This window comes from Camelus dromedarius, chromosome X (genome assembly GCF_036321535.1).
Source record: "Camelus dromedarius isolate mCamDro1 chromosome X, mCamDro1.pat, whole genome shotgun sequence".
NCBI classification, from domain to species: domain Eukaryota; kingdom Metazoa; phylum Chordata; class Mammalia; order Artiodactyla; family Camelidae; genus Camelus; species Camelus dromedarius.
In genome coordinates, this window is record NC_087472.1 from 60,118,688 (window position 1) to 60,142,661 (window position 23,974).

The following is a 23,974-nucleotide window of genomic DNA, read 5'->3' on the forward strand; positions in this document are numbered from 1 at the left end:
CTCCGCGCCCGGAGCTTTTCGGCCCCGCGGCCGAAGATCGGTTTCACGCTGTGAGTAGCTCGGCAACATCCGCCAGCCGTGTGCGCTGCGTTTGGGGATACGAACCTGCGAGGCGGGAGCCGACTGGAACAGGGTTCCCAGCGCCTCGCTCAGTTCTTGGCCTAGAATAAGTGCTCGATCGTCTGTGCCTTGAGTAGGAACTCTGCCTTTTACAAACCCCTTCTTCATGTCTTAGTTTCCGCATCTGAAAAATGGGTGTACTAACACCTCCTTCAGAGGGACTATCGTGAAGATTAGAGACTATGTATGCATAAGAAAGCACCCATTAAAGCCTGAAAGGCCGGCTTTAATACCTCAAGGTTTTTATGGTCTAGCAGTGAGGTTCTTAACCTTTTCTGATTCACAATACCTTTAAAATGCTGGTGGAAGCTATGGCCCTTCTTCCCAGAAAAATGCACGTAGAGATATACAAAATGGTAGACACTTTCCAGGGAGATTCTTAGATTCCAACCTCCCCCCCCGAAATTAAAACATATGTCCTCTGAGTGTCGGTGAACTCCAGGTTAAGAACCCTTGCTCTATCTAAAGAGGCACCTACTAAGTGTCAGATGCTTTTCAGACATTACCTCCTTTAATCCGCAAAAAACCCCATGAGTTAGGGGTTATTACTGTCTCCATTTTGTGGTTGAAGTTCACTTGCCCTATATCATACAGCTATTGAATAACAGAGTGGAGACCAGGATTTTTTCTTGACTCTCGATACCCTTTCTATGATGGTATGTATGGCCTTTTAGAGAAAAGACAGTGCTATAATAAAAATAACAAATAACGATAAATAGGGGAAGGCTATATAGCTCATCGGTAGAGTGCATGCCTAGCGTGCATGAGGTTCTGAGTTCAATCCCCAGTACCTCCATTAAATAAATACATAAACCTAATCACCCCCCAAAATAAATTTAAAACAATAAAACTAGCAAATAACAAATAAAAGTAACAGTAACAAAATGCCATTGAATCACAATCGGAAGACAAATTCATTCTGATTGGGGAAGAGGAAAACATTGGAAGAGGTAACATTTGAGCTAACCCTGAGGAATTTTAACCCTCAGAAAATTAGGGTGAGTTAGAACTTAAGCACAGTGCCTGGCACATATTAAAGGCTCGATAAATGTTTACTAAAGAAACCATTCCTGTAACTAGTGTCTCAAATCAGCTCTGTTTGGCGGAAGATAAATCTGACAGCAGAATGAAGAATGGATGAGAGAGCAGGGGGCCTTTAGAAAGGGAGTTCTAGTAATAATCATGAGTTGAGAGAATGAAAGGATGGTTTAGCACAGTGACTGTGATCATGGAAAGGAGGACACTGCTGGGAGGAACACAAAGTAGTAGAGCTGATTGGATTCTCAGGGTGAGAGAGAGGGAGGAATTGAAGATGACATTGAAGTTTCAAGTCTGGGTGACTGAGACGGTGATGATACCATTAACTGAGATATCGACAAAGGAAGAGAAGCAGATTCAGGCAAAGATAAGGAGTTTGAGCTAGTATCTGTTCTACTATTTCCAGAATCTACTTCTAAGTCCCAGCTTCCTTACCAGTCTCAACAGGGACCCAGCTCCAACAACAGCTAAGGGTGGATATTCTGGTTTGAATTAGGTCAGAGGAAAGGTAGCTATAGACGTGCCCACAAGACCCAAGACTGTATTTTCCATCCAGCCAAGATGGTAGAGCTTTGATAGAAGTTTCAAGGTGACTACGCCAAGGAAGAAGCATAGCATAGGATGTGGTGGGGAGAGTTCAGACCCTCCACTCTACAGGATAAAATGATTTAGAAGAGAAGGTGGTTGGGAATGGTGGTGGTGGTGGTGATAAATCCTTCCCAGGATCTAGGTAGTCTGAGGATTCTTGAGTCTGTGACATTATTGGATACCCCACTTTAGTCTCTACTTAACACCACGTTACAGTGGTGGTGTTACACCTACAGATTAGATTAACACCTAATCTCCCAGAGGATTTAGCCTGTGTCATAGCACACATTCGCCACACCCTCTGTAAAGCCCTGGTTTCTAAGGTTCTTTCCACCGGAAGTTATGACAGAAGGAAATGTGTGGGTGGGGAGGGGTAGTGGGTAAGGGGCCCGGGTTCCTGACACAGTCTACACCCAGGGAACGAAGAGTAAGCGCCATGTTGAAGCCACCATTGCCACTCAGATCCCTCTTATTCCTGCAGCTGCCTCTGCTGGGGGTGGGGCTGAACCCCACAGTCCTCACGCCCAATGGAAATGAAGACAGCACAACTGGTGGGAAACCTGGGACTGGAGGGTATTGGTGAGAAGGGAGGCTGTAGGAAGGGGTCGTACAGAAATCTGGAACCTGCCACTGGACATTAGAAGGATGTGGGTAGAACTTAAGAGTACTGTGGGGGAGGGCAAGAGGAAAAAGATTCCCGGCCTCAGGCTGTTGCTTCTGCTGACCATCATGTCTTCTCTTCCCCTCCCCCACTTCTTTTTCTCCCTCACCTAGGTTTCTTCCTGACCTCTACACCCTCCGGGACCCTCAGCGTTTCCACTCTGCCCCTCCCAAAGGTTCAGTGTTTCGTGTTCAATGTTGAGTACATGAATTGCACCTGGAACAGCAGCTCCGAGCCCCAGCCCACCAACCTGACTCTGCACTATTGGTAAGAGAAGGGAAGAGGGGATGGCACAGAAGAGGGAGAGGAGGTGGGTTAGATATGAGAGACTGCGTGGGGACCAAGAAGGAGGGTAGCCAGCCTCCCAGGCTCCCCACTGTTTTCTCGTGGGGTAAGTCCTAAGTCAGTTCAGAGGAGCTGAGGCTGGGCTGTGCAAATCTGTAGTACTCAAGTTTACCTCACTGTTATTCTGCCTTTAAACCCTCTTCCAGGTACAAGAACCCTGACGATGGTAAAGTCCAGGAGTGTGGCCACTATCTATTCTCTGAAGGGATCACTTCCGGCTGTTGGTTGGGGAAAGAGGAGATCCGTCTCTACGAAACATTTGTTGTCCACCTCCAGGATCCACAGGAACCCAGGAGGCAGGATGAACAAATGCTAAAACTGCAGGATCTGGGTAATTTGGAAAGGGGGCCAAGGGATAGTGGGAGGAATTGAAGTATATGGAATGGGGTTCTTTCACCATAAGAGTACTTGGGCAGAAGAGGGGAGGTGAGGGATGGGATGGGGAAGGGAGGAGGGGTCAGGGGCACTACCTTCAGGATCCTGACTTGTTTAGGCCAGGGGACTGACCACACACGCACACATATCTCCAGTGATCCCCTGGGCTCCAGAGAATCTGACACTTCGCAACCTGAGTGAATCCCAGCTGGAACTGAGCTGGAGCAACAGATATTTGGACCACTGTTTGGAGCACCTGGTGCAGTACCGGAGTGACCGGGACCGAGGCTGGACTGTGAGTGCATGGGGATAGTGGCGAAGGCCAAGCAAGTGGGGATAAAAGGATTCAATCAGCCAAACTCCTGCCTCCCAGTTCCCCTGCCCACCTTCCACCCTCCGCCAACTCCTTTCTCTATCATTGCCAGTGAGTTTTCCTTAAGGTTTCCCTACCCCTACTCTTCCCAATACCAGACAGGCAAGTAAACAAAAGGAAGCCTTCAAGGGGGTCTGGAGAGGAGGCATTCAAGTCTAGTCAGCGAAGGGAGCAGAGTGGCTTGAGTAGTCAAGGGAAGAGGGAGAAACTAGGAAGAACTGGAAGAAGACATGGGGTGGGTTGGGGGGCAGCAGTTTAAATTCTCCCTACTTGTATAGACACCCATCTTTCCCTCGCCCTCTTTCTCTCCCAAGGAACAATCCGTGTACCACAGACAAAGCTTCTCTCTGCCTAGTGTGGATGCGCAGAAATTCTATACGTTCCGTGTTCGGAGCCGCTATAACCCACTCTGTGGAAGTGCTCAGCACTGGAGTGACTGGAGCCACCCAATCCATTGGGGCAGCAATACTTCAAAGGGTAAAATGAGTCTAAGGCATCACCCCACCCCATGAGCCCAGTACCCTCAACCTTTCTAGCACCACTATCTTTTGTTCTACCTCCCTCAAACTTGGTGGCCCATCTCCCCTCACTGAGTGTGCAACGCCAACCCCCAGAAAGCAGGGATTTTCTGTGTAAGGTGGGACTGGTGTGTTAGAGTAGGAAGATAGAGGGAGGAGGAGGAGGCTGAGGGGTAGTCAAAGAGGGTATAGAATGTAGATTTGCCTTCAGCATTCCCAGAAAGCCTTCCTGGTGAAGATGGCCTTGGAACCAGGCAAATCTAGGGTTGAAAGCTGCCTCTGCCACTGACCACCTCTTTGACCTTGGGCACATCACTCACCTCCTTTCTTCTGTTTCCTCATCTGTAAAATGCAGATAGTAAGTGCTCCCCCCTCTCAGGAGTTCTGAGCATTCAGTCTATGGAAAGTGTATAGCACAGTGCCTGGCACCAAGTGGGGGCTCTAAATCTTGGCACATAGTAGGGGCACTACATTTGTTCAGTCTCTTCCCTTTTTCTTTTCTATAGAGAATCCTTTATGGTTTGCACTGGAAGCTGTGCTTATCCCCCTTGGCTCCATGGGGTTGATTGTTAGCCTCATCTGTGTGTACTGCTGGCTGGAACGGTGAGATTTCAGAATCCTGGCAAAATGAGGTGGGAGGCGGGTGGCTGGGAAGAGTAGAGGAGGGTTATCACCCGGTCTCCAGGAGTAGAGGGCAGGACAGTAAGGAATGAGGGATCATCCAAGTGGTCACGGTGATGGAAGGAAGATGCCAGCACAGAGAACACAGAATCACTTCACTCCAGATGGGAGAACTGAGAGAAGGGGAATAAAAGAGCATAACCGATGTTCCCCTGCTCCCTCATTCTCCCCCTCAGGACTATGCCCCGAATTCCTACCCTCAAGAACCTAGAGGATCTGGTTACTGAATACCACGGAAACTTTTCGGTGAGCGCATTGTCATAGGCTGACTGCAGTCTGTCAACTGCCAGCTGCCTGCCAGCTAGACAGAGTATGGGGGCTGGAGAGGGGCTGCACTAACAGTTAGGATGTGGCCAGCAATTGGGGGATGGGCTAGTGGAGGAAGACACACAGAAGGACAGATCCTAGGTTGGGTGAGGCAGACAGAAACAGTGGTATGGGGGGCCCAGAAGTATGTGCGGGTCCCTTCTGTAATCACAGGGGTTGCAGATGTTGTGAGAGTTCCCTTGGCACAGAGCCTGGCTCTTTCACTTCCTGCTCCTAATTGACCCCTGACCTGGCGATATCTGTCTTTAGGCCTGGAGTGGAGTCTCTAAGGGATTGGCGGAGAGCCTACAGCCAGACTACAGTGAGCGGCTCTGCCACGTCAGTGAGATTGCCCCCAAAGGAAAGACTCTAGGGGAAGGGCCTGGGGGCTCCCCCTGCAGCCAGCGCAGCCCCTACTGGGCTCCCCCATGTTACACCCTGAAACCTGAAACCTGAGCCCTGAAACCCTACAGCAACCCTGACAGTCCTGTAGCCCTAAACTGTACTAACTTCTCCTCATCCAACTAGCCTGGGTCCAACACTCCCCTCACCCTGTGCCCCACCCTCCGTGGCTGATTTTGAATTTTGTGCCCCCTCCAGCTGCCCCCTCATTCAATATCTCCTACTTGAGAATTGCCCCTTTACCCCCGACATGGCCCGGTATCTCATTTCCCCCAACCCAGCTCTTCCTCCTCAGAGGACTGCTTCTTATGTCCATCCCTCCCGCCCTCCCTCTTTCCATCTACCCTTCAGTTGTTCCAGAATCAATGGGAAATAAAATTTCTGTTGAGAATCCTCAAGAATGTCTGTTGTTGGGGCGGGGAGCAAAGGAAACGGGGGTGCAGTGAGGGTGGGAGGCCTGGTGCCAGGGAATGGATACGTGGACTCATGTGGTGGAGGCAGTAGAAATTCACTAGAAAAGAAGACTGGGCCAGAAACTTACTTTTCTCTAGGTGTCCTGCGCTCCTTCTGAGGGGCCGCTTAGAGTTAGATTTACCATGTTGCCCCCATTGCCAACCAACCTTTTCTAGACCCTACCCAGATTCTTCTCGCCTTATCCTTTCTCCCTCTTCTGCCACACATACCACTTCTGACCTCATAATCCTTCATCTGCAGGCTCAGGCCCCACCCCTAGGGATGCTGGTTGTTTGCAGCTGCCAATAGCTCTCTCCTCTCTGCCCAGTCTGGGCCAATGTAATCCCTCTGCCTCTCCGGTCCCCCAAATTTATGGGCCCATATGGCCCCCCAAGTCCCCTAGAACACTCCCTCCTTCTGCCATGAATCATCAAGCCTGCCTCCGAAGAGTGAGAAGATCTTGAGAGCATGTTCATCTTTATCAAACATGGAGGTGAGGAGTACCACAGAGCTGGCATCCAGTCTAGGCTGAGGGTGAGGGGTGTTTGAGGGCAATGGAGATCTCAGGGATGGTGTCTACCTAGAGAAGGGCCACATCACCCTATCCCATCTCTTCTCAGATGATCAGCAGTTTCTGGCCAATACTAATTGTTCTGTATTCCTGTTGCTGCTTTATACCCGCCGTAAACTGGGGCTGCCGAAAAGAGGTGAGGAGTGTGGGGAGGGGACTGATGCCCAAGGGTCAGAAGTGGTAGGGTCATCTCCAGCCCCTGAGTCCTCCTGATGGCAAAAGGAGAGCTTCTTGAATCTTGACAGCTTCCTCCAACCCATTCTGGATAGGGTCACTGGCCCCTTTTGCTCCCACTCTCCTTCCTTAGCTGCCCCAATTATCCTGTGGCCTCCCTCCAGACACCATCGATTTGTGCGATGAAACGGGGACCATGAAGTTGCTTTTCCTGATGAAGACCCCTGGAGAATATGCCAACAAATTCCTTACAGCTCGAAGCACCTACTACGTTTGTAGGGTGAAGTTTGGGCCACCAGGTAGAGGCTTGGGAGCATTCCCTAGAGATAGAACAAAGCCCTCGAGATGGCCTGGGAACCTTGTCCTTCAGATAAGGCACCTTCAACCAGCTCCAAATAGACCGTCTCTAGTCAGCCAAAGAAAGGGCACTGCCACTATGACCATGGGTAGGTTAGCACATTCTTTGCCCCTCACCTGATCCTAGGGATGGACCTGAGGGGAGGAAATAAGGGACACCAGTTCAAGGTAGTGTTGATTGTGAAAGTCCTGAAATCTTGGGCTTTGGAAGGTTGGAGACTGGGTGACGGGAAGCTGGGGAGTGCATACTGCTGTGTTCACAGGAACTCGATTTGAGAAAATCTACCGAGCTTTTGTGCCCCTCCTGAAGAATCCAGAACCTGAGCTAATTGGTAAGGAGTATGATGGAGGAAGGAGGAACACAGATAGTACTGTACACAGCTAGGTGATGGAGAATATAGGGCAGGTGGGACTGCTAGAATACAGCAGGTTGGGTCACAGGATTCTCGGAAAGGGGGGATCGGGTTGAGGTCCGCTTTAGGAGGGATGTTTAGCTCAAACCAGGAGGAGTGTGCGTGTGTTGCTCACCCCTCCTCACCATTTCTCAACCATCTCCTCAGTACACCTCCCTATCACCACCACATCATTTCCATCTTTCCCTTCATCCTTTTCTCTTGGAGTCTGGGTGTCCCAATTTCTGCTGAAGAGAGCAAAGCGTAGCTTTCGGCTCGGTTACTCCAAGGGATCATTTGAATGGCGGGAAGGACAGGATGGGTAGGTAAGGTCTCTAGTTTTCAGTGGTGGTGGGGTGCCTTTTCCTGGTTCCTAGATGCCTTGCGTACACAATGTGAAGTCCTGGAGAGGAACCAAATGAAAATGCTTAGAAGCCAAGAAGCCAGAAGAATTGTTTCAACTGACTCCTCCATGAACCCCCCAGTAAGACTTCCCAAATGTGGTCTCTCCCAGCAACCTCCTTCCCCGCCCCAGCCAACCCAAGGCTCCTCTACCCCGGCCTTCTGGGATGAATTTCCTTTCCAAATCCAACACCCATTCCCAAGACCTGCCTCTAACCTCTTTTGTCCAGCCTTTGGCCCTAGTTTGAAGCAAGCTGCCATGCAAAGGGACTTCTTTATCTGCTCACTGACCCTTTCCTTTTCCAGTCCAGATCAGGACGATCAGACGAAGAGGGGCCCACTCGCAGGGGTCCAATCCTTAAGAATAGAGTGGACTTTGTCACTAGGAGGGATAAATATCGCTGACCAAATAAAGTGACCAAGTGAGAGCAGTAATACTAGGTATGAAATTAGTGGGATTGAACGTGGGGTTCCTGTTTTCAAGAAAGACTTCTCCCAGTTATCTGCACCAAGGCTTAAGTCGCCCAGCACTGAGGAGGCTCTAACGGTGGGGAGGAGCAGCGGGAGAGGGCAGGGACCAGCACATGGGTGGGGGCTGTGGGGGCGAGGAAAGACAGCGAAGTCCAGTACAATGAGCCTTTGAGGGACAGAGTAGGGGGTGGGGTCTTCTCCAACCAGACTACCTCCCTTTGGGAGGCCTATCGAAGCCCGCCTACTCCTGCTGGGGTTAGGTGACTTCTGAGCATCTTCCCTCCCCCCACCACACTCCACCTCAGTCCCCGGCTGAAATTCCCCCACCCCCCACCGGTCTGCCTCTGGGCAGTCCCTACCACCCACCCTCCCCTCCTTATCCAAGAACAGTGAGGCAGCAAAAACCAGAGCTGGTTATAGGCATTTATTTATTGAATTTATTCATTTATTGATTTGACACACTTCCCCACTCCAATCTAGCACATGATACAATCTGGGTAGGCCAGGCGCTGACACAGGAAGTGATGGGAACCCACAGCAGGGGCGGGGGAAGGGGACAAGGCAAAGGGGACTGGGGGAGGGGCTGCTTTGGGGGTTGGGGTGGAGAAGGAGCCCCAGATGGCCTCCCTAGCAGGTGCTAGTAAACCTGATCCACATTCCCCTCCATCCCTGCTCATTTCCCAGACCCTCAGCCAAGCTCCCCAGCTCCCCCTTCCCTGTTCCGCCCCTCCCCCTGCCTGCTACCACACACACTTCCACATAACCCCTGCAGTCAGGCAAGGGGAAGAAGGGCAGGGACAGCTGCCTGGGGCCTTGAACAGGGAGGTCTCTGTGCCTAACTTTACCACCCTAAATCCTTCCCTCCTCTTCTCCCTCCTCCCACCCCCTTCCCAGGCCACAAACTAATTCCAGGCCTTCAACGCACTCTCCCACTGGAGCACTAAGCCACAGGGGGTCACGTGAGAGGGTGGCTGCACCCCAATGCCACACACTCCCAGGCACAAGGTGACAGAACGAGAGGCCCTGGCTTAGCTTTTCCTCAGGGTACCGCCAAGCTAGTGCTGCACAGACCTTGTTCTAGATCCAGTCCACACTTGCTCCCTGCACCCTGCTGGCCTGGAGTTCTCTGTCACTTCCCCTCTGTTTCCCGTAGTAATGTCTGTAGTGTTTACATCATGTCACTATGACAAAGCCTTCAGAAAGAAAAAAAGCATTCTCCCCATCACTAGCACCTTGCCACTGTTAAAAATCTCTAGATTTGTGTTTATATTTCTTTAAAAGTTTATAAAAAGCCTTTCTGTTATCTGCAGCCTTCCAAGGGGGATTTGGCCTGGTGAGCTACTCCAGTGCTCAGACCTTGGCCCTTCTAGGTCCCCACTAACCCCCTCCCAACCCCACACCGCTGGCCGAAGGGGCCACGGCATAAAAATCCCAGGCTGGACTCAGCCTGGACCAGCTCAGATAAGACTCTACAAAAAATCCTGCTCCCAAAGGCAGGGGTAAGGCCACTGGTGACTTCGCATTTCCAACAGCATTGCCTGCCCCTGCTGCAAGACCTAGAGGGTGGGGATGGGGGGAGCCGGGGCTGGCTCCTGAGAGGGGGGCCTTACCCCCTAATTGGCACAGTGAGAATAAACCCTCTCCCTCTCCCCCTCCCCACCCCCTAGAGTTCCCATATGGGGCAGCTTTATGATTTCCTCAACACCCCTGTGAGCAGACCCTACCCTAGCCCTAAAGCAGGGTCCCAAATTCCCGGGGAGGGGTCAAGGGTAAAGAGTGAATATGGGCACGCCTGGCTCCACCTCTGATGCAGGGAACAAAGCTTCTGGCCATGGCTCAGGGATCTGTGGGAAGAACAAATGGGAGGACAAGGTAAGAGGCTCGTCTGCGGTGTGATGACTTTCCATCATCAGGATTCAGACCAAGGGAAACAGAGACAGCCCTTCCCCCCACCTCTCCTGGGCTACTTTGTAGGGGTAGGCACTGAGGGGCCTGGGGGGGGTCCCATCCGGAAACGATGCCATTCTAATATGACATCCTCCCTCCAATTCCCCAGGGGCCCCAGACACCGCCATGTTCTAAATCTCCCCCTTGCTCAAATCACAGGCCTGGTGGGCCCCTAAGGAGTGGGTATAGGTTGCGAGATGCTGCTGTGATTATGGGGTGCCGTACCTGGCTCAAAGTTGAAGTCCAGTCCTTCGTCCCCGTCCATGAGGTCACTGATGATGTTATCCATGTCACACTCCAGGTTCTCCATATACATATCAAGATCGAGATCCTGAGGCATTCGGTCTTGGCTTACAGCTTCAGTTGGAGGGGTGAGCACAGGAGCCCCCAGGGGCTTGGGGACTGGAGCGCCGGCCATGACTGGAGGCGGTGCTATCATCGAGAGGCTGGGAACCAGACTGCTGGGGCCTGGAGCCTCTGGGGGCTTAGGGCATAAGCCGACCCCCGGGGCTAGCTTACTGGAGGAAGGCATCCCCCCCAGCAACAGAAGTGTCGGAGCCTGGGACAGAATGGGATCTACCTGGGTCATGAGGACGTCAGCAGGGGGTGGTGGCGTATCAGAGGTGAGCAGGGCCTCGAGAGACTGGGAGCTTGAGAAGCACCCTTCTCCTGCTGACAGGGACCCCTCTGCTGGGCTGAAGAGGGAGGTGCTGTAGGTGTGTAACGGGCCCGAAACCCCAGGATGCTGCAAAGAGAAGCCGGAGAGGCTGCTCCGAGATAGCAGGGAATGGGGAGATGTGAGATTGAGCCCATCTAACAGCTCGAGATCTTCTTTCAGGGTGGGTGGAACACCCCCTGCATAGCCGCTGGCTGAGGCTGGTATTTCTTCTTCTGCCAGCACCTCAGGCTCTGGTCTCCTGGGGGAGGGCCGAGTGCTGACAGTGCTGGCATTGGAACTGCTCCGCGGACGGAAGGTGCTCCACACATCAGCTTCCTCACGGTTGCGAGAGCCGGGGCTGCCCGACCACTTGGCGAAGTGGCCAGTGGGGCTCCTCGGAGTGGCGCTTTCCGGTGGAGCTGGCAGCACAGCGGGTTTCTTCTTGGGGGCCTTGCTGCGGCCTCGGAGCAGCTTGCTGCTGCTATCCATGGAGGCTGCCCGGCGGCGGGGCGCCTTGCCGCTCTTGCCTCCCTCGGGGTTCAGCATCCACCACGAACTCTTGCCAGTCGCCTCGTTGTGAACCTTGATGAACTTGCTGTGCAGCGACAGGTTGTGGCGGATTGAGTTCTGGAGGGGCAGAGGCAACAGGAAAGGGGCATGAGATGTATGGAGGGGAGTCAGGGGCCAGCAGTCCAGTCTACAAGGATGCTGGGTGGGACACAGCAGGGACATTCCTGGAAACTCAAAGCTAGTCAAATCCAAGGGGCAGACAGGCCAGGGTAGGAGTGGAGGGTGGCGGTAGGGGAGGAGACCATACACTGTTCCCACCTGAAGACCAGCTGCTTGGTCTCTGCTCCGGACTTCTCTGCACAGGGATCCCAGGAGACAACCCGAGCAACCACCAATTCAGAAGGCACTGCGCCCCTCCTCCCCACCCCCCCGAAAAGCTCACAGCACTCTAGTCCTCCCAAGTCTCTGGGGGCTGGCCAGCATCGGGAAGACACACTCCGGGTTCAGCAAGAACTCGGCTCAGATGGAAAAGAGCATTCCACAGCTCCACCCCTTTCCTTGAGCGCCTGCTTGGGTGGAGTTGACAGGACAGTGGCGCAACACCAGCCCAGGACTGACCCACCCTGTCCCAAGCCAGTTTTCTGAAGAGGCTGAGGGGCTGGAACCTCAGCACGGCTGATGCTCCACTCTCCCACTGGGCATTTGGGTCCTGGCTCTCTGTAGGATTTGAAGATTCCTTTTTTTCCGATTTCTCTCAGTTTCTGGACGCACACCCTCAACTACATTCAGGCCAGGCTTCTCCTAGTGCCTCGAATACCCAAAACACATTCCTCCAGCCTTCCTGGTCCGGGGAAGGATCTCCCCTCTCTAAAATTCTCCTAGTTCATCAAGACCAAACCGAGCTTAAGTGCCCCGTTTTATGAAGTGGTGGCTTGACTCCTGCAGCCAAAATTCTGGTACAGTATTTAAAGCTGTTCCCCTCAAACAGGCCCAATCTATAGTATATTGTTCTTCATTTCCATGCAATCTGCCTTATCAAGTGTAACTTCCAAGACACAGATCACGTTGTCCAGGTGGGCAGCCCCCAGCAGTGCCCCCCTCAGAGTGCCAACCTCCCAGTATATAATCAATATTTGTTGCCTGATTGGTGGGTGGCCCTCAGGTGACAGATGGTGAATCTCCCCTTGAGGCTCCGTCAGCTCTTGAGTGCCTTGGGTATTAGGAGCTGTGTTCTTCCTTCCTCCCTCGCTGCAGATATTCTGCTAGAGATAAGTATTTTTTCCCAGGGGCCCAGGGAGCTGAGATTCGCAGCTTCTTGGGCCCCCAGAGCAGCTTATTTTCACTGGCTGCCTCAGGCTACTTACACCATCCTTTTGTGTCCCGCCCCCCTCCGGCTCCGCCCCCCCCCCCCAAGAACCTCCCTTCTCTTTCCTACCTCCTTTCCCCTACTTCTCAGGAATTTGTGCAGAATATCTCCAACCTTAGGGGCATTTGACCTCCCACATGAAGCTCTTTGGTGTTTAGAAACTTGGGAAGAGCCCAGAAGGGCTTGGAGCAGCTAGGAGGCTGAAGCTTTGGACAGTCAGAAATCACTTCATGTGTTTCAGACTGATGCTGGAGATAAGGGGACTCTTTGCCTGGGGAAAGATGCTTAAGTAGCTTCTTGCTCCAGGGCTCTTTAGCTGAAGAACTCCTTGTCTCCCTGGGACCCTGCAGTAATGGCACTCCAACTACTTTGGCTGCATTAGTATTTTTGGTTCCTTCAAGGAATCACACTTGTCCATCCAGCCTGAGCTTAGTAACTGAGAACCACAGTGACTTCCGGCACCATGATTTCCCCCCCACCCTTTTGCAGCCTCTAACTCTGGGTCTATTGAGAAGGCTCATTCCTTTCCCTACTACTCAGTACCGGTGAGGCCCATTTGTTCATCCCCTCTTCTTTAGACCTTGGAACTAGTACGTGGTACAGCCTCCTACCTGGAAAGATCGGCTCCCTAGAAGCCTATAATTCTTACCTGTTGGAAGAGGGGTGACTGCACACTGTTCCCCTAACCACCTAAACTAAGCCTTCTTGTTCTATGTGAGTGCCGCCCCCTGGTGGGGTGGTAGTAACCTTGGCCCATCACCAGGGAAGCCAGTTCAGGCTTGAGGCTACCTTGGACCAGGGCAGGGGTGGGGAGTGAGAGGTGAGAGCATTGGAGGCCCCAGACTTGGCCTGATTTGGCTTTGCCATTATTCTATGACAGCATGGATTAACAGAAAGAGCTTAGACCTGAGTTCAAGTTCTCATTCTATTGATCTTGGCAAGTTTCCTAAGCTTTCTAGACCTGAGTCTCCTAATTAATTTGTCAAATGAGGAATCTCGGAATTGCTGTAAAGACTAATAAAATAAAAAAATTAATTACTTTGTAAACAAACAAAAAAACCCCCCTATAAGTATAAATTATAAGGAGGGACTACACTCCCACAGCATAACTAACAACTCATGGTTATTTCTTCTACCCTGGAAAATGAACCTAAGGGAAAAGAAAAACAGCTGTGTAGGCTGGGTCCAAGGAGGGGAGCTCTTTATGAGCTGAGACTGTGGCGTGGCAGTCTACCCAGAAATAGTGCCAAGGGTCTCATTCAGCTGTCCCGTTTTCTGTTCTGCCCAACCCCTAGGGATACTGCAGATCTGATCCCTTGATCTCTTACACCTCAGGTAAGACCCTCTGCTCATTTGATCCTCTGTATTTCCTTGCATCCTGATCTCACCACTTACCAGTGTCCAAGACTTCGATAGGAGTTGAAGCACCCCAATTTCGTGATCAGAGCCCCATATTTCTCAGGACAAGTTTCAGAGCATCTAGTGAGATCTCTCCTCACAGTTTCTTCACGGAAGGCCAAGGAACTCCCAACCTTGTGCTCTCCCATCAGAGCCCTATCTTTTTTTTCACGAATATTCCTCAACAGGGAGTGAAAACTTCCCCCCACAACTTGGAGAGCCCCTTACCAGGGAGATATTCTTGGCATTATATAGGGTAAACTGAGACAGACAGTCGCTCACAGCCCCCCACACCCTGTTTTTTCTCAGTGCGCAGGATCAGCTACCTTACCCCCTGGGTATCGCTCTTTTTACCTTTTGCCACTCCACTCCATCTTCTTGGGTAGCAGAGTTCTAGAATAGTACTTCTACCCTGAGGTGTTGAGAGGCAAGCAGGGAATCCAAGTAACCCCACAGAAATGGGAGAAAAGGTGTTGGGGTGGGAGGTGGGGGAGGAGGGAAGGCTAGGTTCCTGCAGGGAATCCACACAGTTCCTGCTGTACATAGGATAAAGACTTCTCTGTGGGGATAAGTGTTTGGGGCAGCCCAAGCCAAAGTACTGGGAGTGTTGAGCAGTGAGCAGAGAATTCAATTTTCTCCAGGGCAAGGACAGTGTCTTATTCATTTATGATCCTCCAGCATCAAGCACCGAGCATGGAATATACTATGGACTAAGTAAATGTTTGTCTAATTCACGACTGAAGGTGGATCTCTGGGGTAGGGGTGTAAAAGGAGTAGCAGTAAGGAGACTGGAGGGCTCAGGGGCAGACGGGTATTGGGACGGAGGTAAGGGGGTCATAGTTACCTTCCATCCTGCGGAGCTGTTGCTGTCACCCTTGTCCTTGAAGTAGGGCACAGTGCGGACCATCCACTCATAGATCTGGGCGAGTGTCAGTCGCTTCTCGGGGGCGCTTTCAATGGCCTGGCTGATGAGTTCTGCATATGACTGATTTCCCCAGGCATTCCGGCGGGAGCCTCCCTTCCGAGGACCTGTTACAGCCCCCAGGATCCCGGGCTGGGGGCCCCCTGCCGGGTCTGGGAGCCGGGAGGGCAACAGGGTCGGCTCGGAGCGCCCCTCCGAGCGCCCCTCCGTGTGTACCTTCTCTCCCAGACCTGACTCCACCTCGGGCGACTCGGATGGCTCGGGAGCGAGCTCTGGTCGGGGAAGGGGCCAGGTGCAGGAGCGGGGACGGCTCTGGGGTTCGAAGTCGGGATCGAGGTCTACGATCGCGGCAGCCTCTGTGGCTGAATTCTCATTCCCTGGATCCATACGTGGAGTTGGACCTCCGGCGCTCAGCGTTCAGAGGAGCCTGCCACCGTACCTCGCGATGCCTCCCCCCAGGGGGGAAGCACCGAGGGCCAGGAGGCACATTCCTACCAGTCCTCAGAAAGTCTCGAACTTCCCCCTCGCCCCAGGACGCTAGCCCTTAAGCTGTCCCTTCCACACAGTTCTCTGATCCTCTTCTCCACTACTGCCTGCAGCCTCGGAGCTCTTTCCGAGACACCACCTGTAACCTCCGCCTAGCGAAGACACTTTTTCCCCAACCTCTCACTCAGCTTCCTGCTCTTTTAAACCTGATGCACACATCGCGCTCCCATCACCGAACGTCTCCTTAGCCGCAGTTCCCTCCCCCTTTTAAGTTGCTGCCCCCCGGACACTCCTCCCAAATTTCCTCCACCCGGATCACTGCCCTCCCCCACGCCCCGCTCCCTCGCGTCACTTGCCCCTCCCCTGCTTCCCCCTCCCTCCGCCTCTTCCCTCCCCCCGACTCTCAACCGGGTCCAAGTCCCCGCCGCCTCGGCCTCTCGAATTCCCGCACCGATCCCCCTATCAACCCCCCCACCCCCCGCCCCCCGGGTTTCCCTTTTGTTTTGCTCCAAGCAGCGGCCCCCGCCTGACGTCTCTGTTTACCACTCGCCGGGGCAGCCATCTGCGCACGCGCCTGGAGAGCCGGTTGGGAAACCGAGTTCTTCAGCCGTGCCACCCTGGTCGGGTTTGAGGACTACATTTCCCGTCCTACTTCGCTGCCAGGAGCCCGATAAGGGAGGCAGGAGAGCGGCGTGGCAGGATATAGAGAGGTGGCACTTTAATCCTTAGAGGTCGTTGCGGACTTTTTCTTTTCTTTAAAAATCATTTTCCTCCTCTTACTCCCTTCCCACCTCCTCCCTTGTGATTAGGGGTCGCCTGGATGACCGCGTTGAGAGATGCTACACCTTTCCCTCTTTCAGGCAGAAGAGGGCAAAAGGAAAAAAATGCGATCTCTGCAAGAAACAGAAAACCGAGAAGCGAGAAGCAAGGAACTGGACTAGAAAATAGGCTGTATGCGTGTTGAGGAGTTGGGTGGAGGGCTTGGGGAACATAAACAAATGGTTGGCTGATGATAGGGTCTCCCCCGCTGCCCTCAACTCCCCACACGCAGTTCCCACTGATACGAGGTTGCTGACCAATCTTGTTTTCCCCACTGGCTCTTCTGGCCTCTCCTTAAAATATTGATACTCTCCAGGTTTCCATCTTCGGCGGCTTCACTTCTCATTCAACAGGTTCCAAACAGGACTCATTATCTGTTCCTGCACCCACACCCCTATCCTCTGGACACTCTTATCTCTGAATTTGGTTAATGGTTGTCCTAACCTACCCAGTCTCCTAAACTAGACTTACTCTTCATCTTTTCATCTCCCGAACCTTCCACATCGAAATCCCGGTTCAAGATCTTAATTTATCAGACGCAGCAGCGTCTTAATTGGACCTCACACCAAGAATCTTTTCCCAGCTGCTGTTTACATTCTGTGCCGCCAACAAAGTAACCTTTCTAAGAAACACTCCCGGTAATAACAACTGAAATTTATGAAGCACTTACTATGTGCCAGGTGCTGTGCTGATTGCTTTACAGGCATTAGCTCATTTACTCCTCCAATCAACCCTGTGAGGTAGGTACCACTGTTGTCCCCATTGTACAGAAGACACTAATGCTCAGAGACTTAGTGACTTGCCCAAAGCCACACAACTAGGAGGCAGGAGACCTGGGATATCACTTACATGTGATCATAGCATTTACCTGCTTAAAACTTCATTTAATTTTCCCCACTGCCTGTGTGATAAAGTTCAAACTTAGCAAGGCATACAGGTCTCTTCAGGTTCAGGCCACTTCCCATCTTTCCTGCGTCCTCTTTCACTGGGCACATTAAGTTCTGACCAGTCCGAGTGTCACACTATTTCCTGGAAATACCGTACATACCCTTGTATACCTTTCCCTCCTCATCCTGGGATGTCCTCCCTCTCATCATCCCCTCCCCAAGTCTCTTATTCTGGAAAATTCCTATTCAGCCTTCCCTGTCTTGCTCAGGTACAGTTAGTTCTCTGTTTCCTGCATTCCCAGGCATTTTGTGCAGGCTTATGTTATATAGCATAAACCATATTGTATTGTAATTATTTGCTTAGGTGTATGTCTCTTCCACTGACCTGTGAACTCCTTGAAGGCAGAGACAAGTTGTATATATCTCTGTGACCCCACATAGTAGACATTCAGTAAATGTCAGTTGAATAAATGGGGATCAGGAATCGAGTGACATTGCACTTGTACATTTTACAACTTTTAAATATTGTATTTATTTTCTGCCTGGCCATGTCCCGTTTTTCCTGTTAGACAGCAAGCTCCTAGGGGGAGGGACTAGAATTTAACTAGTCTGTATAGAGCCTAGTGTTGTACCATTGACAGCATTGCTTGATATGTACTCTGTGATGACCAGGCCTTCCTCCTATCCATACAACCTGGGATTTTTTCAGAGGTGCCAGCACATTGAGCCTTCAAAGTGGTATTAGTCTCCTCATGGTAACATAACCATCTTGGATCTATGTATTCCTGCTTCCTTCTGCTCCATTTGCACCCTACTAGCAGTTCCATGCATTTGTCACATAGACGGTAAAAAGAAGACTGTATTCCTACTTGAGGTCCAGACTAGAGAGATGGGAGAGAGTTGCTCACAACGTCTGCAAACAGGTCCTGCCTATGTATCTTCCAGCACAGCCTGCAGTACTTGGTAAGTGCTGCCTGAGCAGTGAATTTGGTAGAGAGAGCCTGGTGGGCACTAGGTTGCAAGGAGCTCTCTTCTAAATGAAACAGGTGTGGTGGCAGATCACGCAGAGCTGCTGAGACAGGGAAATGGCAGGGCGGGGCAGGCACCTGTCTTGGCTTGAGTTATATCTTGCATTGTCTCCCTTTGTGCATTTGTTTGAAAAGGTCCACCTCTCCACCAACTCATGTCCATCACTTTAAATTTCCCATTCAAAGCTCAAAACTTACCTGCTCCATGCTCTTGGAAACTTTCCCCAACTAGCCCAACCTGACAGATCACTTAACAACACTGCATCTCCTGAACCTCTCTGAGCTCAGTTTGTATTCTTTAACTTTGTGCTTGTGGTTACATGGCTTTTCATTTCACAAGCGTGTATTGTCTCCCCAACTAGGTGATAAACTCTGTGATCAACCCATAAATGCTTATTGAGCCTTTACTGTTAAGATGAGAATATACTGGGTGGGAGGGTATAGCTCAGTGGCAGAGTGCGTGCTTAACATGCATGCACTATGAGGGTTCAATCCCCAGTCCTCCATTAAAAATAAAAAGATGAGAGTACACCTTGGAACTCTGGACAGATAAAAATGACCATAGACCATAGGACCAGATGATTTAGGAGGGTGAGCTGAAGGAGTGGTGGAATGGCAAGGACACCACGACTTCAACGCATGAGAGAGGTCAGAGCTATGCAGCTTATTACTGTGGCGGTGTTAGAATATACATTAGCCAAGAGACAGAGTTAGTAGGGTGGCCTTGGAGCATAGAAGACACATCGATCATGAAAGAGGACCAACAGCAGGACCCCAGAAAACTGATGGAGTCACAAATCACGAAGAGATACGGCAGGATATGGGGAGGGGGGCACAGCCCTTTTTCCCAGTTGCAACCCCAGAGTTTATGGTCTCAACTCGCTCCGCATTCCCAGTGTTTTCTTTTTCCTCTTGAAGGTCATAGGGGTTTGGCCCTCTTGCCTCTTTCACTACAACCGCCCACTCTTCTTCAAACTGGGTGCCACCCCCCAATCCGGCTGCCAAACTGGCTTTATTCATTTGAATTGAGATAGACATTTCCCCACTTCTTTCTTACCCTGCCCAGCTCTGAAAAAACACCCCCTTCCACCTAGGGTTTGAATAGGATTTTTGCTAGTAACCACAGAGAAAGACGCAGGGGTTAACAAAAACAACGATGAGCAAGTTCAAGGAATCTCAGAAAACACCACCTCTGCTTGTCCTTGGTCTTCACAGATGTGTATGGAACATACATATTTGTGTAGCCTTCTTCCCTAAGTCCTTCTTTATGTGTTTCCGTGAAAGATTTCTTGTTCTTCTCTTAGAAGCCAGCAGCACCTCCCAACCCTGTCGTTGTTTTTGAAAATATTTTCAGTTAATAAACATTTCGTAAGAGTCTACTTTTCCAGACACCAGGCTACGTGCTTTTACATAAAGTACACCCCAGACTAAAGTCCTCAGATTTAGCCCCAAGTAGATCTGATTTGGCACCACTACTAAGTTCAAGGCAGCTAGTCAGTCCTCTCTGGACCCTGGAAGTCAGCCCGATATAGTGAAAAGAGCACTAGATTGAGTCAGGAGAGCTGAGTCCTTGTCATAGCTCTGTCACTAACTAGATGAACAGTGATAATAATTACCCTACTATTAATAAGTAACACCAATTGACTTTTCATTGTGTCTTAGGCACTGTGCTAAGTGCTTTACACGGATTAGCTGATTTAATGCACATAATAAGCATGTAAATTAAATGCTATTACTATTTTCATTTCACGGAGGAAAATGAGACTTAGAGAGAGGGTAAAGGGACCTACTTAAGGTCCAGAGTTACTAAGTGGTAGAACAGAGTTACAGATCCAGGCAGTCTGACTCCAGAACCTACACAAATCAATTTGCCTCTTTGGCTTTGGTTTCTTCAGTTGTAAAATGGGAATGCGGTTTTAGATGACCTCTACAGTCTCTCCTAGGTCTAAAATCCTACTTTCTGTGATCTTCAATATGGGTACGAGACCCAGATTGCCCTTTTGGCTTGAGACTGCCCTGAGCTCACACTTCACACTCACACAAATTCGGCCCTGGCCTCCGGCAGGAATAAGGTCCACAAAGCCTCATCTCTCAGGTTTCAGGCTCTCTGAACTGACCTTTGAGCTTTCTCATTAACCATTCTTGAAGGCCTCTATGGTTCCAACCTTCAAAAGTCCTACCAGCATGCTATTTACTAGACTTATTACCAGAAGAGTTTCCAATACACAGAAAGATGCTTGTATTTTAAAGTTCCATGAAAAGATGGAACTTTACACACTCTGCTCGTAATTTTGTTCAAAATACATTGAGAAAAAATAGGAAAACATGCCAAAAAGTGTTAACAGTGGTTCTTTTTTCATTTTACTTTCTTATATTTTTCCAATTTACTATGACTGCGTGTAACTTTTAAACTGGGTTGGGGCGGGGAGTGCTTTCTGTTTTGCCTTGTTCTATAAGGGATTTGAGGCACTTTACCAGAAAAAAACAGTACAAATGTCATAAGATTATAGAAGTAGAACATCAGAGGCGTGTAGAGGAAGAAGAAGCTAATGTGCAATGACTGAACATTAAATTAATCTTCTGGGCCGCCCAGGGGAAAGGGGAAAACACAGTAAGTTACACAATTCTTCTTATCAGGAAGAAAGGCACGTGGCAATTCCTCAACGAAAGATAGAGATTTTCGTCACTAAATTCTTTTTTCCCTAACTTGAAAAGACAGGCTACAGCAAACAAATTTTTTTGGAAAAAGCAAAACATTTATTACCCTCATAGAATTTTCATCTTCACGTATAGCTTTCAGTCCTTGTCCACAGATACAAATAATTTTACATGACTGTAATTAGAGTCTCTATACCGTTTTGTCTTTTTTTTAAATGAAGATATCATAAACACATTTTCATATTTAGTCTTCCAGAATTATAATTTTTAACAGCTACATAATGGTTCATTGCTGGCGCTAAATTCCATAAGAAATTTCTCACATGGAATTACCATGAGGGACAATGTCCTTAGTAACAGTTTTAGAATGCCCACAGAAGAGATTTTCATATTACGTTCTTGTAACTGCCCTGGCTAAAAGCCAAGGGTATAACATTAAAGCTGTGCTGCAGGGGCTGAGCTAATATGGTTCAGGCATGTAACCTTCTGGTGCTTGAACTTGACCCAAGGACACAAGTTAAAATGCCACCTAAAGGAATGGATGGATAGAATGTCCCTTACAATATATTCTATAAATATCTCTTCTCGCAGCCTGGTTTTTGACAGGACCCCAGAGGCTGACTACACTTACTCTCTGATGGAGGCCAGAAGTGTGGGTATCTTGCTCTGTTGTCGACTGAGGCAGGCTCCATAGGTTTTGGAAGCCAGATGGACAGGTGGTTGGGTGACAGAGTTAACATTCTGGCTTGAAAGTTGAGAAGCCTGAGCAGTGTTATTGCCTGCATGGAAGTTTACCTCACATCCCCATGGAGGGAGGTGCAGGTGAAGCTAGATTTTTCTTAGGAAGCAGCTTTTAGAAATGAGTTCCACATCACAGGGTCGGTATTTTGGATCTGAACAATTTTCAAAGCCTGTAACCAGTCAGGTGGCCTGGACATAAGAAGGGAAGTCTCGTGAATATGCAAACGGAACCTCTGTTTTTAGGAAATGCACGGTCCGGGTGTGCCTGCCAGTATGAATTAGCTGCAGAATGGGGTTTTAGAGACCAACTGAATCTTGGAGACTGTCACCAAGGACGGTTGAAATTTTTTACATAAATGATGTTGAGCTGTTATTTCTTACTAATTATATACCAGGGCCCATTGCCTCTTAAGAACTATGCCTCATGTGTGATAATACTATGTCAACAGCATAAAGGAGGATTCATCTTTCTATTCAAAAATTTTTTATTGTATTAGCATGACAGCCACAAGACAAAACTTTTTAAAAATAGAGAGGGGAGAAGGTATAGCTCAGTGGTAAAGCACGTGCTTAGCATGCATGAGGTCTTGGGTTCAATCCCCAGTACCTCCATTTAAAAAATGGAAATATATACATAAATAAACCTAATTACCCCCCCAAATAAATAAAAATAGAGAAATAGAAGAAAATAATTATCCACAAACCCACTATCTTAATACAACTGTCATCAGGATTTTGTGTCCTTCCCTTGTTCTCATCAGCACCATATTTTCACATATTTGTATTCATGTTGTGTATATAAACTTGTGTCTTGTTTTAGTAATATTTTCACAATTCACAAGTAATGCATGAATATATTTTTCTTTAAAATTTTAGAACATTACATAAAAATCTAAAAAATCCCTTTGGTCCCTTATCCCATTCACTTTTCCTCCCTCCTTGAAGTTAACACTTATGAGTTTGATGTATATTCTTCCAGACCTTTTAAAAAATACTCTAGACGAGGGGGGAGGGTATAGCTCAGTGGTAGAGTGTGTGCTTAGCATGCACGAGGTCCTGGGTTCAATCCCCAGTACTTCCATTAAATAAGTAAATAACTAACTAATTAACTAAATAAACCTAATTACCTCCTTCCCACACCAAAAAAAAATACTCTTACATAGGAAAAATGTAGCATTGTCTTGTGTGCAATAAATGATTACATTCAGCAACTTGCTTTTTTCACACAAAAATGTTTTTGAGATCTACCCTTATTGATACTTCTAATTCATTCTCTTTAACTGCTCTATTATATTCCATTGAATGAATATGCCACATTTTACTTAGCCATTCGCTAAGAGAATTCTTATCTTTGTGTGTGCGTGTGTGGGGGGGGCAAGAGGGCTAATCAGTCTGCCAAACTGCCTCAGTTTCCCTGGTGTCATTCTGAGCACATCTATGCAAAGAGACAATCTGAAGTAAGAAAAAAAAGTCACTTTACATGCAGATGTAGAGATGCCTGGTCTCCAGATGAGCATCCTGTGAGTCTAGATTCACAGTTCTGTCCAACAGAACTTTCTGTGATGGTGGAAATGTTCTATATCTGCACTGTCCAGTACAGTAGTCATTAGCCACATGTGCCTACGGAGCATTTGAAATGGCCCAGGCAACTGAGGAGCTGAAGGTTTAATTTAATTTAATTTTAATTTGGTCACATATGGCTAGTGGCTACTGTACTGGATGGTGCAAGACTCTAGCATAGGGTAATGGAAGCCACAATCTTTTATTTGTTTTTTTATTTTTTAATTTGCTTATTATTATTTTTGGAAGCTACAATCTTTTATACTACAAATTACATCAGGAGCCCTGAGACAATTATGTCCACTCTCTAAAGGTCAATGGATGATTTTAAGATCACGTATTGATCCCTCTACACATTCTACTTTTAAGGTTAAGTCTCCTTGTTCCTGGTATCCAGATGGGTTAAAAGATGAATTATCACACGGAAAAGACAAGGTTGTTAGAGAGCCTGTTTTTCTGGGAAATGACTATACTCAAACCAAACCAGGTAGAAATTAATTTCTAATCCCAACTCCCTCACTTGACATTTAATAAACTAACCCCCCCCCCCCGTCAGTCATCCCATTAACCCAGTAAAACCTTCAAGGATGACAGAAGTAGTATACAAAGTCAACAGAATAATATGAACACCTTACAAAATCAGTCTTGGCTATGAGCAAACGTTGTCCGGTTAGTCGGGTTGTTTGTCATAAATCGGGTTTAGGCGCAGAGAGAACTAATCTACTTTCTTGTTTTCCACAAATGCCTCTGGGACTTCCCGAATCCCC

The 23,974-nt window shown here is 49.2% G+C and overlaps 3 protein-coding genes across 3 annotated transcripts; 2 read left to right on the top strand and 1 right to left on the bottom strand.

The window, feature by feature from the left end:
- Positions 1 to 2,133: 2,133 nt before the first annotated feature.
- On the top strand, positions 2,134 to 5,808 carry IL2RG (interleukin 2 receptor subunit gamma). Its single transcript, XM_010978755.3, has 8 exons — positions 2,134 to 2,297; positions 2,521 to 2,674; positions 2,899 to 3,083; positions 3,283 to 3,422; positions 3,815 to 3,977; positions 4,525 to 4,621; positions 4,876 to 4,945; positions 5,276 to 5,808. Exons 1-8 carry the CDS (start codon positions 2,183 to 2,185, stop codon positions 5,459 to 5,461), a joined length of 1,110 nt encoding a protein of 369 aa, XP_010977057.1. The 5' UTR covers positions 2,134 to 2,182; the 3' UTR covers positions 5,462 to 5,808.
- Positions 5,809 to 5,917: 109 nt separating this feature from the next.
- CXHXorf65 (chromosome X CXorf65 homolog) lies at positions 5,918 to 8,182 on the top strand. The gene is given in 6 exon segments (XM_010978754.2): positions 5,918 to 6,353; positions 6,481 to 6,567; positions 6,770 to 6,904; positions 7,226 to 7,294; positions 7,732 to 7,838; positions 8,063 to 8,182. Coding segments are annotated over 6 exon segments (543 nt in total). The 5' UTR covers positions 5,918 to 6,328.
- Positions 8,183 to 8,636: 454 nt separating this feature from the next.
- FOXO4 (forkhead box O4) lies at positions 8,637 to 15,968 on the bottom strand. Its single transcript, XM_010978753.3, has 3 exons — positions 14,951 to 15,968; positions 10,400 to 11,459; positions 8,637 to 10,071 (listed from the first exon to the last, which is right to left on the bottom strand). Exons 1-3 carry the CDS (start codon positions 15,413 to 15,415, stop codon positions 10,064 to 10,066), a joined length of 1,533 nt encoding a protein of 510 aa, XP_010977055.2. The 5' UTR covers positions 15,416 to 15,968; the 3' UTR covers positions 8,637 to 10,063.
- Between the last annotated feature and the right edge of the window lie 8,006 nt (positions 15,969 to 23,974).